The sequence below is a fragment of the Cannabis sativa genome, chromosome 7 (assembly GCF_029168945.1).
Source record: "Cannabis sativa cultivar Pink pepper isolate KNU-18-1 chromosome 7, ASM2916894v1, whole genome shotgun sequence".
NCBI classification, from domain to species: Eukaryota; Viridiplantae; Streptophyta; class Magnoliopsida; order Rosales; family Cannabaceae; genus Cannabis; species Cannabis sativa.
In genome coordinates this window covers 59,938,713-59,957,799 of record NC_083607.1, presented here as the reverse complement: position 1 = coordinate 59,957,799, position 19,087 = coordinate 59,938,713, and the positions used below count along the sequence as shown (strand labels likewise).

Here is a 19,087-nt window from a genome sequence, read left to right as displayed (position 1 = left end):
TAAATGGACAATTGTAGCTACCAAATTTTAACTTCAATAGAATTTTAGATATTAGATAGATATTGTATTTAGTATGGTTAAATTTATTCAAAATAAAAAGAAATTACAATATTATTTAGCCAAAGGAGGTGCAAACTAATTCATGAGCAACTTGATAAGAAGTTAATCAAAAAGAGCAACTAAATAAGAAAAGGACCAATAATAATAAAGAATAAGAGTGCACATTGAGTGTTTTTTTTTCGGATTTTGAGTTTGTATTTTATTGAAACCAAACTTGCTTGTGTGAGGGACTAGGTTTTTGGGTGTCAGGCTCGCGTGGATCAGGTGCGAGTTGGGACAAGATCAGGTTTCGGGTTGGGTTGGCTACTTTTTTTTTCGAACTCTCTCTCTCTCTCTCTCTCTCTCTCTCTCTCTCTCTCTCTCTCTCTCTCTCTCTCTCTCTCTCTCTCTCTCTCTCTCTCTCTCTCTCTCTCTCTCTCTCTCTCTCTCTCTCTCTCTCTCTCTCTCTCTCTCTCTACATTTTTCATAAAAGTACACATAATTTCACTTTTTTTACAATTAAAGAAAAGATCACTTTTTTTCACATTTTTTTAAATATCACATTTTCTTTACATTTTTTTTTTTGTTTTTAAAGGGGTTAGGTATCTATATATATAAAATGATTTTTCGGGTGGGTCCAGATTTTTGGGTGTCACAATTTTAGAACCCAAACTTGGCTCGGTGGGTAACTGGGTGTATCCTGAACCCATCCTATAATTTTTTAAACCCGTTTATTTGAGTTTTTAAGGTTTCGAGTTAGGCGAGTTTCCTAGGTGGGTGGGTTTTTGAGTACGAATGTGCCACCCTAATAAAGAATGCCTAAGAAAATTAGACAAAAATCAACAACTCTCACTTATGCTCTTGATTGGTTCAATTCCTTGATAAAGAGTTGTAGGAAATTTAACTCTGATATATATGAATTAACTTCTGTAATTCTGACGTCTCTTTAGTGTGTTGTGTCTTTTTTGTTATTTATTTTATTCTCTTGTGAAGTCCTCTTTATATAGACCAAAAGATCCAATATGTTTGCTATCATATTTGACAGTTAAGTTAGTTAATGGATAACTAACTAACTAACCAGATCTTAGTTAAAAGTTTAAGGAATAATACCATAAGAGTCGTATAACCCTTGAACTTGACATACTAATTGTCAAAACATGAATGTGGAAATCCAACTAATTGCCAAGGCCAAAAGGATGAGGATCGCACTCTACACCACGACGACATGAACTCGTTATGTGTCAATATATATCTTTATATATTAAAAGTGTCTATCTAACGATATTTTTTGGTTTAACAGAATATACCTTAAAAATAAAAGAATATTCTGTTAAATTTAACGATGTTAATAGATTTGATCTCCCGTTAACAAATAAATCCAATAATTAAACCTAAAAACTTAAACAATCTTTTTTTAAATTAAAAAAAATCATCTTACTTTTAAAATCCAATCTTTGGTTTACGATCAACCACATTTTTGTTTTCTTACTTTTAAAATCCAATTCTCTCCCCAAATCATTCACATTTTTGTTTTCTTATGTGGTATTTTTAGACATAAGTCTAATATTCAGGACATGTGGCACTCTCGGATTGAACAAGTTCAAATGTTAGTTTTGTTAGTTGGTTTAGGAGGGAAAGCTCTCTTCATGTACTACACCTATATAAACCAAGACAATTCGAACATGACACTAATTGAGACACAAGATCAGAGAGTGAGAGAGAATTGAGACTGAGTGATTGAGAGGATTAGGAGCTAGACTCCTTCTGTAATTGATCCTTTCTGTTGTGATCAAATCACTTGTAATCATTCCTGAATAATCAATAAAGAAGTATGCTGATTGTTTCCCGAGGATGTAGGCATAGATTACATTGATCTATGTTCGAACCTCGTAAAAGAAAGGTGCCATTTTATCTGTTCAAAGTTCTTTAATTGTTGATTGCTTAAAGTTCTTACTGGTTAGAATTCATTGCTGGTTTTTGGACTGGATTTTCGATTTCTGGTTTTATGTTAATTTGTTCTTTGTTGTGTGTTCTTGAATGAGGTGAATTGTGGATTCACCACAAATGGTATCAGAGCAAGGTTAAGGAAAGAATTGACATTCAAGAATCGGTTCAAGACTCAAAGAACACAACCTGAAAATGTCATCAGCAAGATTCGAAGTTGACAAGTTCACAGGGACAAACGACTTCAGCTTATGGAGAATCAAGATGAAAGCTTTGCTTGTTCATCAGGGAATTTCAGAAGCTATTGAACCTAATCAACTTGAAGAACTAACAGATGTAAAGATCAAAAGAGACACAGAATCAAAAGCTCACAGTGCCATTTTACTAAGTCTTGGAGATGAAGTCCTGAGAGAAGTATCAGATGAAACTACTGCCTCTGGTTTGTGGATTAAACTTGCTTCCATCTACTTGAAGAAATCCCTAGCCAACAAACTGTACCTAAAGAAAAATCTCTATGCAATGAGAATGGATGAAAGCAAAGAATTAAGATGTCACCTTGATGAATTCAATAGAATAGTTCTTGATTTGAACAACATAGGTGTTAAGATCGAGGAAGAGGATCAAGCAATTATTTTGCTGAGTTCTCTACCTAAAACCTATGAGCATTTTGTAGACACCATTCTTTATGGAAAAGATACATTGACAATGTCAGAGGTAAAGGCTGCACTCAACTCAAAGGAAATTCAAAAGAAAACTGATGACAGGGGAGATTCGAATGGTGATAGTCTGTACATTGGAAGAGGAAGACCTGACAAGAGAGAATTCAAGAATAAGTTTAGAAGCAGCAGTCAATCCAAGAACAAATCCAAATTCAAGACTGGGAAATTCTGTTACTATTGCAAGAAAGAAGGACACTTTCGAGATGAATGTAGGGCATTAAAAGCAAAGAATTCTAGAGGTAAAAGTAAAGAGAGAGGTGAAACTAATGTTGCAGAAGATGGATACGAATCAGCAGATGTATTGGTAGTGTCTAGCAAGGAATCAGGCAGAGAATGGATATTAGATTCTGGGTGCTCATTTCACATGACACCTCACAGAAACCTGTTCTGTGAATTCAAGGAGATACAAGGTGGAAATGTACTCCTAGGAAACAACAAAGCCTGTCAGATCAAAGGAATTGGATCTGTGTTGTTTACCATGCATGATGGCATCAAGAGGACAGTCAAAAATGTCGAGTATGTCCACGAACTTAAGAGAAACTTACTGTCTATTGGAGAATTAGCTGCTAGTGGATGTTCTATTAAGATCAATGAGTCTTTAAGAGTAATAAAAGGCTCACTTGTGGTCATGAAAGGTGATATCAGAAATGGTATCTATGTTCTTAATGGAAAGGCAGTGTTGGGAACAGCAAATGCTGCTGTAAATGACAGTACTGGGGACAAAACTAGAATGTGGCATTTGAGATTAGGGCATGTGAGTGAAAGAGGTCTAATTGAACTAGACAAACGGGGTACGGTAAGGGATAAGTTGAATGGGAAATTAGAGTTCTGTGAAGAGTGTGTATTAGGAAAGAGTTGCAGGGTAAAGTTCCCTACTGGCATACACATCACCAAGGAACCACTCAACTATGTACATTCAGATCTGTGGGGGCCATCAAGAACACAATCCCTTGGAGGTGCCAATTACTTCATGAGCATCATTGATGATTTCAGTAGGAAGGTTTGGGTTTTCATGTTGAGAAACAAGAGTCAAGCTTTGGAAACCTTCAAAGAATTGGAGAAAGCTCATGGAAAACCAAACGGAGTAGAAAACTAAAGGTTTTGAGGACGGACAATGGACCGGAATACCGCTCGGATGAATTCAAGGATTATTGTGCCAAGATCGGAATCAAGAGACACAAATCGGTGATTAAAACACCTCAACGAATGGCTTGGGCCGAGAGAATGAACGAACCATTCTAGAGAGGGTTAGGTGTATCTTTGAAGGGTGCGGGATTGCGAAACATTTTTGGGGTGAGGCGATGAAAGGCGCATGCTATTTAATCAACAGATGTCCCTCTGTTGCATTAAATTTCAAAACACCTCAAGAGATATGGACTGGAAACAAACCAAATTATGATCACTTAAAGGTTTTTGGTTGTCTTGCCTATGCTCATGTTAGACAAGACAAACTTGAACCTAGGGCCTTGAAATGCTTATTCCTAGGCTATCCAGATGGTGTGAAAGGATACAAGCTCTGGTGTTTGGAAGATGGTTATAAGAAGTGCATTATTAGTAGAGATGTAGTGTTCAAGGAGAATGAAATGGCTATGAGACCTGGACAGAATTCAATTTTGAATAGAAGGGTACAAGTTCAGGTGGATCAAGATGAACCAAGTCAAAACTGTGATACACCAGAAGCACCACTGACAGAAACTGGGGAAGCTCGAGTTGAATCTAAGGATGACAATGTAAATCAAGAAAATCTAAGTGATTACCAACTTGCAAGGGACAGAGAAAGAAGGGAAGCAAAAGCCCCAGATAGATTTGGTTATGCAGATTACTCTGCTTCAGAATGTACTGCTTTTGCCTTTGCTGCTGCAGAAGAGATTGAAAACTCTGAACCTCTCAGTTACACTGAAGCAATTCAGGGTAAGGCTAGAGAAAAATGGTTAATGGCTGTTAATGAAGAGATGAACTCTTTGATCAAGAACAAGACATGGATAGTGGTGAAAAGACCTAAAGGACAGAGAATCATAGGCTGCAAGTGGATTTTTAGGGAAAAAGAAAGTGACAATGGAACTGGCAAGGTCAGATACAAGGCAAGACTTGTAGCAAAGGGATTTAGTCAAAAAGAAGGTATAGATTACAATGATATCTTCTCCCCTGTTGTCAAACAAACATCAATAAGAATCATGATGGCTCTGGCTGCTAAATTCGATTATGAGGTGGATCAGATGGATGTTAAGACTGCATTTTTGCATGGTATGCTAGATGAAGAAATTTACATGGCCATTCCAGAAGGGTTAGAAGTTGAAAACTCAGAAGACAAAGTGTGTCAACTCAAGAAATCCCTATACGGCCTCAAGCAAGCTCCAAGGCAATGGAATTTAAGATTTGATGAGTTCATGATTCGAATTGGCTTTAATAAAAGCAAATACGATCCCTGTGTTTACTACAATGATCAGGTTTATCTACTTCTCTATGTAGATGATATCTTGATCATAGGTAAACTAAGGAGTGAAGTTGACAAAATCAAGATGAAACTGAGTAGTGAATTCGATATGAAAGATCTAGGGAGGGCAAACAAGATACTGGGAATTGACATTATCAGAAAGAGACCAGAATATATTATGCTATCTCAGAAGAGTTATCTTCAAAAGGTTCTAGACAAGTTCAGCATGGACAAGGCTAAACATGTAACATCTCCCATTGCTCCTCATTTCAAACTTACACAAGCTCAATCACCTAAAACTGAAGTAGACAAAAGGTTCATGGATAACATACCATATGCATCATGTGTTGGGAGTCTTATGTACTCTATGGTATGCACAAGACCAGATTTGGCCTATGCAATGAGTGTTGTAAGTAGGTTCATTGCCAATCCTGGCACTAAACACTGGGCAGCAGTCAAATGGACTCTCAGATATGTCAAGGGAACCTTGGACATTGGTTTAAAATTTCACAAAGACAACATTTCTCCCTGTGATGTCACTGGCTATGTCGATTCAGACTATGCAGGAAGCATAGACACCAGAAGAAGCCTCACTGGTTATTGTTTTACAGTTCTAGGTGGATGTGTTTGTTGGAAATCTAATCTACAAAAGGTGGTGGCACTATCTACAACTGAAGCTGAGTATATGGCAGCCACAGAAGCAATAAAGGAAGCAGTCTGGTTGAAAGGATTTGCACAAGAAATGAAGATTAATGCAACTGATATCACTGTCTACTGTGATAATCAAAGTGCTCTTCATTTGATGAAGAATCCAATGTTCCATGAAAGAAGTAAACACATTGACATTAGACTCCACTACATTAGAGAAATTATTGCAAGTGGTGAAGTGCAAGTGAAGAAAGTTAAGACAGATGACAACCCTGCAGATGTGATGACCAAGTGTGTGACATTAGCAAAGTTTAAACATTGTCTAAACTTGCTCAACATCACAACACTGCAGTAACAGACCTCCTCGGAGGTACCAGGAAACATTGAGCATGCATACTTTCAGACTTATGACTAAAAAGGTGGATAATTGTGGTATTTTTAGACATAAGTCTAATATTCAGGACATGTGGCACTCTCGGATTGGACAAGTTCAAATGTTAGTTTTGTTAGTTGGTTTAGGAGGGAAAGCTCTCTTCATGTACTACACCTATATAAACTCTAAACCAAGACAATTCGAACATGACACTAATTGAGACACAAGATCAGAGAGTGAGAGAGAATTGAGACTGAGTGATTGAGAGGATTAGGAGCTAGACTCCTTCTGTAATTGATCCTTTCTGTTGTGATCAAATCACTTGTAATCATTCCTGAATAATCAATAAAGAAGTATGCTGATTGTTTCCCGAGGATGTAGGCATAGATTACATTGATCTATGTTCGAACCTCGTAAAAGAAAGGTGTCATTTTATCTGTTCAAAGTTCTTTAATTGTTGATTGCTTAAAGTTCTTACTGGTTAGAATTCATTGCTGGTTTTTGGACTGGATTTTCGATTTCTGGTTTTATGTTAATTTGTTCTTTGTTGTGTGTTCTTGAATGAGATGAATTGTGGATTCACCACATCTTACTTTTAACGTGAATTACTTTTCACCCATTTTCCTTTTGTTCACCAAATTAATAATAAAAAATGTCATATACAAATCTTATATATTTAATTTTTATTAATCGGTTACGTATGAAAAATTATATAATATAATATAGTTATTATCATATTAAGTTATTTATATATAAAATTAATTTCTCTTTTTTGTTTTAATTTTTTTATTAAAATTAATTATTTTAAATAAATAAAAAGCTATAATAATAAATATATGCGATTACATCAATTATATACATATACTTAGTTTTCTTTTATCTTTTTCAAAATATCTAATTCTTAATTTTTTTTCTTTGTATTCTATTTTTTTTTTTTTGACGTAAGTATTTATCATTTTTAATATAAATTATTCTATTATGTTTCTTTGTATTCTTAAATTTAAACTCTATATTAAAAAATACTTTTTTTTTTCCAAAAACATAAAGTTACAGACTAATTTCATTAACAATTATCAATATAAATATTCAAGTATGAATAAATCAGAACAAATAAATATTCAAGTATTTCAATAAATTCATAAACAAATAAATCAGAACAATTCAAAATCTCAAATCAAGAAAATTAAAAGTTTAGATTTATAATCTTTACAAATATGAAAAACTTAAATAGATCTATCTACCATTGTTGTTGTCGTTGCTTAGTTACTGAATTCTTAAACAAAAACCACTAGAACTTATATAAAACTAATATTTACGTGGCTCGCCACGTAACTCTCATCTAGTATATTATATAAGAAGCTAAGCTAAATAGAGTTAATGTATAATAATTGAAATAATATTACAAAATAAATTAAAATTTGAATGGGTCACCATCGGGGTGGGGGTGCTATTTCTTGTTTAACATTCGAGGATAGAAAATTATTCTTGTCGGCCTCATACCTATGGCTGCAATTTCGATCCCTATATATGATATTTCAAAATTATATATTTTTTATTAATTATAATGAATAAGTTTTAACAAAAAAATATATAAATAAATTTGTAACCATTCTTTTATTTAAATTATTATTAAATTCAACATATATTTATAAAATCAAAATAAAAAAAATGATAAATAATAAAAATCTACTTATATGGATTATTTATCATACACTGCTAGATGTGATAAATAACTCTAAATAGATAGAATTAGTTGGATAAATTATATCATTAGACTAGACAAATTAACTTGTCTAATCCAATTTAATCATACGTACCAAACATGCCTTAAAAAAATCTATTAACAGAAATCTTGTTAGAAAAAAATAAATAAAAAATTATCTTTTGTGGTTAGTCCCATATTGACTAGGAATACTTTTTTACTAGTCCAAATATTATATATATATATATATATATATATTTATAGATGTCTTAATAAAGAAAAGACACCCTAACACCTCAACAATGATTATAACTTATCTATTTAGTTTATCTAATTAACATGTTTTTCTCTTGTTTAAGTTAATGTCAGGGAGGAAGTTTGTGTTAGTCTATGATGTTATTCAGTTGTAGAGAAGAATGAGGAGAAAGAAGAGAGGAGGAACAAAAACCTTAAACATCAAGATATAACATTTAAAATTGAGTTTTTATAAATACATTTACAAATACATATATACATATAAAAAAAACTAAATTTTTTAGAAATTTCTTAAAATTTATTGTATATGCCAATGAAATATTTAAATACTTCATACTATCTTTTTATACTTCTCAAGCTTTAAATATTTACATTTTATAATCTAATTCATAATATTTTACAATAAAATATGATATTCTAAATTGAATAATTAGAATTTTTGTCTCTTAAATATTTTATACTATATTAAATTATGCCCCTTAAGTTTTTATTAAAAAAAGTTGTGCCCCTTAAATTATGGATTATTATAAAAACTGTACTTTCTATATTGTAAATCATTTTAAATTCTCAAAATTTCGTAGGATGTCACTATTTAATAAAATAATTAAAATTAAGGAGAATTTTCATTTTTATGGTTTTTAAAATATAAATTTGTAAAAATATAATTTTTTCTCAAAAAATTTTTTATGAATTTTTTTTAAAAAACAGTTAAAAAATATGTAAAAAATAACATAAGATACACGATTACCCCATGGTAACTAGTTACTCGTCTAGTTATCGTAAAGGTTCTTAGTTATCCTTACTTCATTTTACTATATTTTTCAACTTTTTCTTCAACTTTCCCATAAAATATCATTTTTGAAAAAAAAAAAAAAATTATATTTTTGCACCAAAATTATAAAAAATTAGAGTAATTTACGGCGTAAATACCCAAGTTAGACTCTCTGTTGTAGATAAATACCTAAGTTTTATTTTTGACGATAATAGTACCTAAATTATATTTCAGGAGCTTTTATAGATACATGACCATCAAGTATGAAGTTATTATTCACGTATCATTTTCTTAGTATATTTAACATAATCTTTAAATAAAAATAAAAATTTAATGATATGAATCAATTAGAGATTGCCATGTAATCATTTACTTGACACTTGACGGCTAAATACTTATAAATTTTTTAAAAATATAAGTTAAGTATTATTGTCGTAAAAAATAAAATTTAAATATTTATCTGCAAAATTAAACTTAAGTATTTATGCAAAATGTGTTAAAATATGGTATTTTTCTAATTTTGAACAGAACAGAGAAAAAGAATAAAAGATCTCTGAGTAACTCACAACAACAGTTCCAAAGCTTAACGATGGCTTCATCTTCTTCCTCCTCCGCCGTCAAAGAACTTCAGCGAGAATTGGAGAACAAAGCTAACGATCTAAGCAAACTTCAAAAGGGTAAAATCCCATTACCATACTCTCTTCAAAATTTCACCTTTAGACCTAATATATATATATATATATATTGTTCATGCATTTCTTCAAGCACATGGAGATCATTACGATCGAATATTGATCTGAAATGTTATTATTTCTTTTTTTGAACAGATATTTCGAAGAACCACCAAGTGAGAAAGAAGTACACCATTCAACTAGGCGAGAACGAGCTTGTCCTCAAGGTTATTTTTTCATTTTCTTTTTCCCCCAATTTCTGTTTGGTTTTGTGTAAAAATCTTTTGGGGCCCAAGTGATTTGTATTGATTTATATAATCATAAATTGAATACCCTTTACTGATTTTTAATCTGAATTTTTGTTTTTAGGAGTTAGACCTATTGAATGAAGATGCAAATGTGTACAAATTGATTGGTCCAGTTCTTGTGAAGCAAGATTTGGCAGAGGCTAATGCAAATGTGAAAAAGAGAATTGAATACATCTCTGCTGAATTGTATGTTTCTGCTTCTCTTTTCTTGTTTTATGAATCATTGTAAAACTAAAACTTTGGAGCTTTCTTTTGATATATGAAAAAATAAAATAGGATTTTTGGCAAACAGTTTGGTTTCTTAATGTAAGATTGATTAATGGTTAGTCTACTGTAATTCGAGAGTCTATGCAAAAAATAATCGCATAGGTAATACTCTAAAGAGAAAATCAGAGACTCTTTATCGTATTTTTAGAGTTAATATTTGAATGTTTAAGATCATTATACTTAGTTCTAGCTAGCTTAAGTTAGTTAAATAGGCCTAATTACTGTAATATTAGTGTAGTTTCTGGCCACATCAATCCTACATGTGTAATAGTTCAGGGGTAAAGTTTCGATTTATTCTATATTGAGTTCATAGTTATGGAGCTAAGATATGATAACTAAGCAATCATAATGGGGTTTTTCTTTCGTTTGTATTGCATTTTAGGCAATTGCAGTTCATAACATAATGCCATATAACATGTACAATTGCTTTCACTGCTTTATATTTTGATCTCTTCTAGTTGTCAGTGCAAATTGTTGAGTGTAAATTTATGTATTGATGCAAAACAGGAAACGGCTTGATGGAACTCTTCAAGATTTAGAAGAGAAGCAAAATAGCAAAAAAGAAGCGGTTTGTTTTCTTTCTCACTTCATATGTCTTATTAGTATATTGATTTGTGAATAGGTTGTGATGATATGTATCTGTGTGTTTCGAGTATGTATTATTGTGAATTGTTATGTTAACTTTGATTGCATTGGTTACTTATTTGTTGATTCTCATCAAGGTCTATCTTTCATAGCTCTGAAGTAGAATAGATCTAAGGCTTTAGTACTCATAAGGTATGAGGTGTTGTAGGGATGGGAATCCGGAATCTAAAATGATCTTGCAGCTTTTAGATTCCTCGAAATGATGTGGAAAGCTAGTCCTGCCTGCCCTTTTTGTATCTCCAAATAATTTTTAATTATAAGGTTAAAATCATCATTTTTTTAAGCTTCATAGTTCATCATAGTTTAATAGGTTGTAAGAATTTTTTCAACATTGTTATATTATTTATCTCATTATACAGATTATTAGGAAATCGTAGGACCCTTTTACATTTCACTTTAATTTACAAACTCAAATACCATGAATTGGACATTTTAATCACAAAACTTGCAGAAGACATGAAAGTCAACTTCAATTACATATTGAAACCTGAGACCGAGACGCAACTAGCGTTTGAACCTATTCCACAAATCAAGTGAAGGTTCACCTGAACTTGAGTATTGATGTGTGAGCTTTAAACTTCAGAAAAAAAAGTAAAAAAATAGCCATAACATATAACCGGTAGCATTGCATCGGTAATTTAGACTTTCAAAAATTGCTTAAGTATGATTCTATAGGAATAAATGCATTGGCAACATGTCTTTATTTGAAGCTCCTTATTCATTTCTGGTGGCTAAAGCTCATACTTATATAAGCTTTTGTTTTCTGATTAATTTTGAATTAATTGAGGCTGGAAGAAAGTTTCATGTGCTTGTATAATTTACATTTGTTATTCTTGAATTACTAGTGGATGAACATGCGTGTACTCTAGTCGATTTTCTGTTATGTCCTGCTTTCAAAAGATTACTGTAATAGAATCTCGAAAATGCAAGATGAATATTAATTAGTTACATCGGTTATGTCATCTTGCAGATCCTAAAGTTGCAACAGAGAATCCAATCAGTTCAGGCTGGAAAAGCCAAGGCCTAACATGATGAGTCAAATGCTATCAGATGTAACAATTTCTTTGGACTTTAATTTAAAAGCTTGAATGAAGCATTTATTTTCCTTCTTGTTTGTAGTTTCAGCTATGGTGCTTTTTACAAATCTTTATTGTGATTTTAGTATTGTGTTAGATTCAATCTTATATATATATATGTTAAATGGCTATTTTATTTTCATGTGGTATATCAAACTGTTTTACTGTTTACACTGTTGGGTAGCTGGAATGCTTATAATGAATTAGTACTGTCATTTGTAGACAATCGAAGCATTTGAACAAAGAAATGGTAGCGGTTAGGACAATCGTGCATGTCTTTTTAACGTGCCTCGGTCCAAATATAGCTTAGAAAATTCTCTTAGAAGGCTCTCTCTTCTTCCTATTTGTAGAAAAGGGTAAAATACTATCTTCTTTGTTAAACTAAGTGCTTGTGATCGAGTGCTCTAGTGTCTTGTCTTTGTCCCGAGATGCTTATCGTCGTTGATTAATGTCATACTAGGTTTGTTAGTTTGCTACCATGTCCAATTTTGCTAACTTTGTTAATTGATGTGTTTTAGTAGCAATAATTTTAGTTAATAGTATTGAAATCTTAGCAATCCCACAGTGGAATATACGATCATGAAAGTATCTTGGGGTTTTGTAACACACAATAGTATGTGTATGTGTAAGAATTAATCAAGTACAAGTAGAGGGTGCAAAGCTTAAGAGACTTTTCCCTAGATCGAATTCCCACAAGTGGTTTTGCTGCATGATGTTGCCGATGATAGATGTGCCTGGCCAACTAGCCGAAACAAATCCAAGACACCTAGTCTCTGGTGCAACATCGAGGATATAGCTCTTCATCGGGGGTTCAAACACAGCACCATTTGCAAGCTTGATTTTTAGCGACGGCACCAAAGAGTCTTGAAACCTAGTTGAGTTGTAACAGAACTCGAATGGTCCTCCATCGTCAGGCAATCTTTGCAATTTCGACATGTACTTGCTGAATGCAGCTGTCACGGGTTTGTAAGCTGGTTCTGCTAGAAACGTTAAGCTTGTTCCCGAATCAAGAACCGTTCCACCTCCACGGTTGACATCCCAAACAGCCGGTGGTATGTTTACCACTTGACCCCCAACTGAGATTCCCACAATATTCACGCCATAGAGTGGACCGAGAGCGCCTCCCAAAACAAGAGGGGTACGCTGCACACGGCTCGAGAGCGCGGTTTTAGGCCTGGTGGAACCGAACACTATGTAGTTTGTCAAGTTTTGGGAGCTCAAGTGATCGACCAAGCAATACGAGAACTTGGAACCGAAATCTTGAGCTGCTTTTGATGTGAATGTGTGCTTCCCATTGCCTAAGCCAAGTACACCATGAGCTCCTTTGAAAATGCCTTGCTCATCCTTAATCGTTTGAGTACAGCCAATTAGGACATTGTTCAATGTTTTCTTCTTGCCATTGGTGAGGTCTACTGATATAGTTTCATTGCCAAAGAAGCCCAATGCTGCAGAACCTTGTAGGTACCTAATAGTTGGTAAAGGAACAAAATAAGAAATCAAAAAGGGACTAAATTTAAATTAATGAAGGCTTTCAAACTAAATAAATAAATCCAAATGTTTATATTTTTAACTTCTTTCAGTCTTTATTTATTTATTTAGTTTATATCAATTAATGACAATACATTAGAAAAAAAATGAAAAATTATATATTTTTATTTTTAATAATTTTTTACATGTAATTAAAAAAAATGTAAAAAGGATTTCCTATTTTTGGTATAAAAAATGCAAATTCATTTATATGATAATGTAAATTATATTTATATTAGGCATCCGGCTACTTTTTAGAAATTCTAAATAATTTTAAGATACCGAAAATAAGATTCAAACAACTGTATCAAACAACTGTATTTATTTTATTTTATATCAGTCTAATATATATTTTATTTAAGATCATAAATCTAAAAAACTAACAAAAATATCTACTACAACTATATTATACAACATCACATACAAAAGTTTAGAATATAATTTCTTACAAATAGAAAAAGTTATAGAAACAAAAATGATGCTCTACCTAACAAGTTTCTACCCTATATATATGTGTAGATATATATATATATATATATTTTTAAAAAAACAATAATTATCTCAAGTCATATATTTAGAATTCCTAGAAGAATTTAATATTTTTTATCTATTCCAATAATAAATAAAATTGAATAGCTAAACAATAATGTCTCTCAACCTCTTTTTAATCCTAACCAACAACCAAGCCAATTTTAATTTGTTCATATATGATCAACACATCACAATATGATGAAATATAATATATATACGTATACATGCATACGTATATATACAGAAGATCACATACATATACATATATACATATATATATATTACCTGTAATCATAGCCACATGGAGTGGAAGGAGTAGGACACTTGGCAAGAGAAAAGAGATCAGCAAGATCAATCTTACACATACGAGAAGAACAAGACACAGTTCTAAACGTAGAAGACTCATCAGCCTTAAATATGGGCTCTTTACCCTTCTTTTTAGGCTCATAATTTTTATATCTACAATTCATCCATGTCAATTCACTCCCCGTATCCGCAACCAACACGAATCTCTGCCCCGGTGTCCCGATCGTCACGTGAACAAAGTACTCTCCAGTTCCATAATCCGACCCTGAATTTATAGGCAGTTTCACTGATGATGACGATGTTTCCAGAAGGATGGCCCTCCTGGAAACATCTCGTTGGTGAAACTGCTTTAGGTTTTCCATTTGGGTTTTCGGTTTTTCTCCCAAGAAGACATTGTGGCCATCGTGGCCACAAAGTTTGGGAGAGTTTCGGTGGATCAACTCGAACCTTACAATTTCGCCGTCGTCGTGAAAACCATGAATGATGTTATTTGTTGTGGCGAAAATTAGAGAGAGGAGTAGGAGGGAAAATGATTGGAGGAAGTTCATTTTCATTTTTTTTTTTGTTGGGACTGAAAATTGAGATGAAATGAAGAGATTTGAGATTTTTAAGATGGAATTGAATGAAGGACATAGAAAATTTGTAAGGCGGTTTTACATATGAGGCCAACGTTGCATGTAAATTTTTAGGCTATATATATATAATATATATATATATATACTAGGATTACACAGGTCATTTTTCTTCATATAGCCTATATATATATATAGAAATACTTCACAATTATTTGATCTTACCATATATATATAAACCTTTTTTTGGTGAGATTATCAGTTTTGATCTTACCGTAGATACTAAAATATTTTATATAAGGTAGGTAATGATAGTTACTAAAATAAATTAATTATAAATATCAATTTTAAAAATTTTAAATCTGTATTGATAAATAATAAAAGAAAAATTTGAGTAACTATGCTTAATTTAGTATTTTTGCTCATGAATTATTTACACTATATCAAATTGTGCTCCTATAGTATACGATTTGTTAATTATGCTCTTTAAAATTTTATAGTAACGTGATTTTTTTTTTATCACACTCTATTTATAAATAAATTATATGTTATATATTGGGTAAGTGAAATGATTTGATTTGATTTATAAAATATATAAAATTAATTATTAGGATTAGATTTTAATTATCAAATATTTTGATTAATGATTTTATTTTTTGAATTAATTGTGAAAGTATTCTGAGAGACATGTGGAGTATTTTATTTTGGGGTGTTTGCGGTGCGGATAGTGCAAGTTGTAATATTTTTTCAAATCAAACTGCGTACGTAGTTTTTGTAATTTCTCAAATTGCAATCGCAACGTGAGATCTTAAAATTGCAAAAATTACACCATTAAAATACTGTGTGGCACGGTACAATTTGAACGGTTTACACTATCATTATTAATCATAATGAAAATTCAAAAATTAATCTAATAAAGTTTTGGCAATATAAAAAAAAATTATTAAAATAATTTTAATAAAAAATAATATAATGTACACATATGTTACATATATTTGTTCTTAAAAAAAATAAAAATTCTATTGTAAAAATTGGTAACTTTCTAATATATAGTGCAATGCAGTTTGAACTGTAATTATTAAATTCAAAACCGTAAATCGTACTGCACTGTGCAATTTGGAAAAATAAAAATCACAATCGTACCGCAAAGGATTTTAAATTGTATTTTCTATGTAGTGTGGTGCTGGCGGTTTGTACAGGGTGGGCGATTTGATGAATATTATAAAAAAAAAATATAGAGTAATTTGCGGCATAAATACCTAAGTTTAACTCTCAGTTGCAAATAAATATCTACGTTTAATTTCTGGTGATAATAATACCTAAATTATATTTTTTTAATACAGAACCTCACTGTTAAATATTAAATCATTATACACGTGTCATTTTCTTATTGGTACATTTAAATTAATTTTTTTTTATTAAAATAAATGACTAAGACTAATCAATAATTGCCACGTGTAATTTACTTAACACTTAAGAATCAAGTACCTACAAAAGTTTCAAAATTATAACTTAGATATTACTACTAAAAATTAAATTTAGATATTTATTTAGAATTAAACTTAAGGTTATGCCTCAAATCACTAAAATATAAATATTTTTTTTCAGATATTTATAAAACAACTCCCCTTATCAATATGGACCTTGTACGAAATAAAGGCCCAAATGAAGAAGAAGCCCAGCCCAAATATTCTACCCTAACCTTAACCCTAACCAAACCCTAACCCTAACTTTCCAAACTCTTATCTTTGCTTCTCTCTTCGCTCTCTCACTAACGCAGACGCCTCCTCCTCCCTCCATCTCTCTCTCTCTCTCTGGCCTGTACGGTGTCGGCGACTGTACTCTAACAATGGCTGAAGCGATCGTTCAGGAGCAACACGAAGTGAAGCTTTTCAATCGTTGGAGCTTCGAGGATGTTCAGGTACCCCGTTCTGTTCTTTCCCTTAGATTTTTTTTTTCTGGATCTTAAGTTCACGAAAGAAGATTTTCAATACCGATTTTCATTTTTGTATTCAAGTAATGATTCTTAAGCCATTATAGCTAATAGAATGTCTTTGTTTAGAAGAGATTTAAAGCTAGAATCATTATAATTCACTGAGATATTTTGACATTATTGATCTTTTCATCGTTAATGTTTATGATTTCTGCCCAATATTGTTTTTTTAGCTCACATGTGTATATTTTTGATCTAATATATTCACAAAAATGCGAACATGTACACCTTTACATAAGCTTTAAATTTCAGATTATTGTTTTTGTTTTAACAATCAACTCAAAATAAATGACATAACTTGAAATTTATAGAACTCTTCTTTCTCGGTTATGTTTATGGTTTTTCTTGGTAATTCCAAGTCTTTGCCCTGTTTATTTTAGTCTCTTATATCTATATTTGTACTTGAATAGGTGATTTGTTTTCATGAATTTTGATCTAATTTACTTACATTGCTTAATAAGCCATAGTTTTATGTTTCTTCAATGCCCAAGTGCCCTGTTATTGGGGTTCATATAGAAATTTCTTTAGTTCTCATCAATTGAAAATGTTTAACTGAACTTATTTTCTTTGGTTCCTTTAGGTAAGTGACATTTCGCTTGCTGATTATGTTGGAGTTGTACCGGCGAAACATGCAACTTATGTTCCTCACACTGCTGGGAGGTACTCTGTTAAAAGGTTTAGGAAGGCTCAGTGCCCTATCGTCGAGAGGCTTACAAACTCGCTCATGATGCACGGCCGTAACAATGGAAAGAAAATTCTTGCAGTGAGGATTATTAGGCATGCCATGGAAATCATCCACTTGCTAACTGACTTGAACCCAATTCAAGTTATAGTTGATGCAGTTGTTAACAGGTATTTGAATGCTTTTCATTTGTGTTGAAATGTTTCTTTTGTACATTTTGTCTTGATGTTTGATTGGTTTGTTTGTTGTAAAACCAGTGGACCGAGAGAAGATGCCACTCGTATTGGATCTGCTGGTGTGGTCAGGCGTCAAGCTGTTGATATTTCTCCTCTTCGAAGGGTTAACCAAGCTATCTATCTTCTTACCACTGGCGCTCGTGAATCTGCATTCAGAAACGTTAAGACCATTGCTGAATGTTTGGCTGATGAACTCATTAACGCCGCCAAAGGTTCATCCAACAGGTAATAATTGACGACTTTTTGTGACGTGCTCTGTCAATTAACCTCGAACAAGCTCCTTCGATTGTAGTTACTAACTGATTTTTCTTTTTGTCCATTTTGTTGTATACAGCTATGCGATAAAGAAAAAGGACGAGATCGAAAGGGTTGCCAAGGCCAATCGTTAATTTCGTCTAACATTTTGGAGGTCACATGAGGTTTTGTTTTATTTATTAATTAGATAAAATTTCTATTGAGTTAGTTTTTGTATGCTTTGAACATGAAGATGGAATTTTTGTGCTTCCCTTTGTATTAGGAAGGAAGAGTTTTTCTCTCTTTGATAATTTGCAGTGTATGAAGATATAATATCTTGGCTCTTATTGCATATGCATCATGGATTTTGTTCTTGTTACTTAAATTATCTCTATTTTGGATTCTTGCAAAATGTTTCAATTTTGCCACAATGGGATTTGTTCAATCTAATTAATTGAATAGATTTTGCTACATGAAAAAGATGATATGATATATTGGATTTTGTTTAATTCCAATATTGTGTATGGAGGTTCGATGCTTTTTTTTTTTAGATTATAATTTTCACAATTTCAACATCACATTTGATTCCTATGTAAATTTTCTTAATGGAATGAAAAGCATATAAAAGAGCTATTATTGAAGAATAATCATTTTCGTTATATATATATATAAAAAATTGATAATAAATATGAAAACTATAAATTGCAAAAATAGTTTAGTAGTTAGCTTGTAATAAAAATGTAAAAATATGGAGCAGCACGAGTTTAAGCCGATTTGAGTAAAATATTATACAAAAATATTGGACGTGTCGAGCTTACCCTATAGAATTGTTGGGATAACACGACTAGTATTTTTGCGGGCTTTTTAAAATTTTAAAATACGAGGTCTGACAAAACACTTATTTACAGTTTTGAGTTGTGTTGATTTTTTTTTTTTGTGAAATTTACATGAACTATTATTTTTAGTAAATTTTTTACAGTTTAAAAATTTTCTTTTTTACATTTTATGGTGTTTATAAAAAGAACAACAAAAATTACATAAAAATAATAGTAAAATAATATTAAAATAACATAAAAATTAATATACAAATAATAAAAATCAACAATAAAATAACAAGTATAATATAAAAAAAATACATTAAAAGGTCGCATTT

General features: G+C 31.8%; 3 protein-coding genes across 3 annotated transcripts; 2 read left to right on the top strand and 1 right to left on the bottom strand.

Annotated features, from left to right (window-relative positions):
• Nucleotides 1-9,402: 9,402 nt before the first annotated feature.
• LOC115697371 (prefoldin subunit 6) lies at nucleotides 9,403-11,993 on the top strand. Its single transcript, XM_030624350.2, has 5 exons — nucleotides 9,403-9,563; nucleotides 9,714-9,784; nucleotides 9,927-10,051; nucleotides 10,640-10,700; nucleotides 11,748-11,993. Exons 1-5 carry the CDS (start codon nucleotides 9,476-9,478, stop codon nucleotides 11,802-11,804), a joined length of 402 nt encoding a protein of 133 aa, XP_030480210.1. The 5' UTR covers nucleotides 9,403-9,475; the 3' UTR covers nucleotides 11,805-11,993.
• A 372-nt stretch (nucleotides 11,994-12,365) lies between these two features.
• LOC115696773 (aspartic proteinase NANA, chloroplast) lies at nucleotides 12,366-14,995 on the bottom strand. The gene is made up of 2 exons (XM_030623658.2): nucleotides 14,197-14,995; nucleotides 12,366-13,318 (listed from the first exon to the last, which is right to left on the bottom strand). The coding sequence occupies exons 1-2, from the start codon at nucleotides 14,769-14,771 to the stop codon at nucleotides 12,490-12,492; spliced, it is 1,404 nt and encodes a 467-aa protein (XP_030479518.2). The 5' UTR covers nucleotides 14,772-14,995; the 3' UTR covers nucleotides 12,366-12,489.
• A 1,445-nt stretch (nucleotides 14,996-16,440) lies between these two features.
• On the top strand, nucleotides 16,441-18,313 carry LOC115697370 (small ribosomal subunit protein uS7). Its single transcript, XM_030624349.2, has 4 exons — nucleotides 16,441-16,710; nucleotides 17,363-17,634; nucleotides 17,722-17,925; nucleotides 18,035-18,313. Exons 1-4 carry the CDS (start codon nucleotides 16,639-16,641, stop codon nucleotides 18,087-18,089), a joined length of 603 nt encoding a protein of 200 aa, XP_030480209.1. The 5' UTR covers nucleotides 16,441-16,638; the 3' UTR covers nucleotides 18,090-18,313.
• The last annotated feature ends 774 nt before the right edge of the window (nucleotides 18,314-19,087 follow it).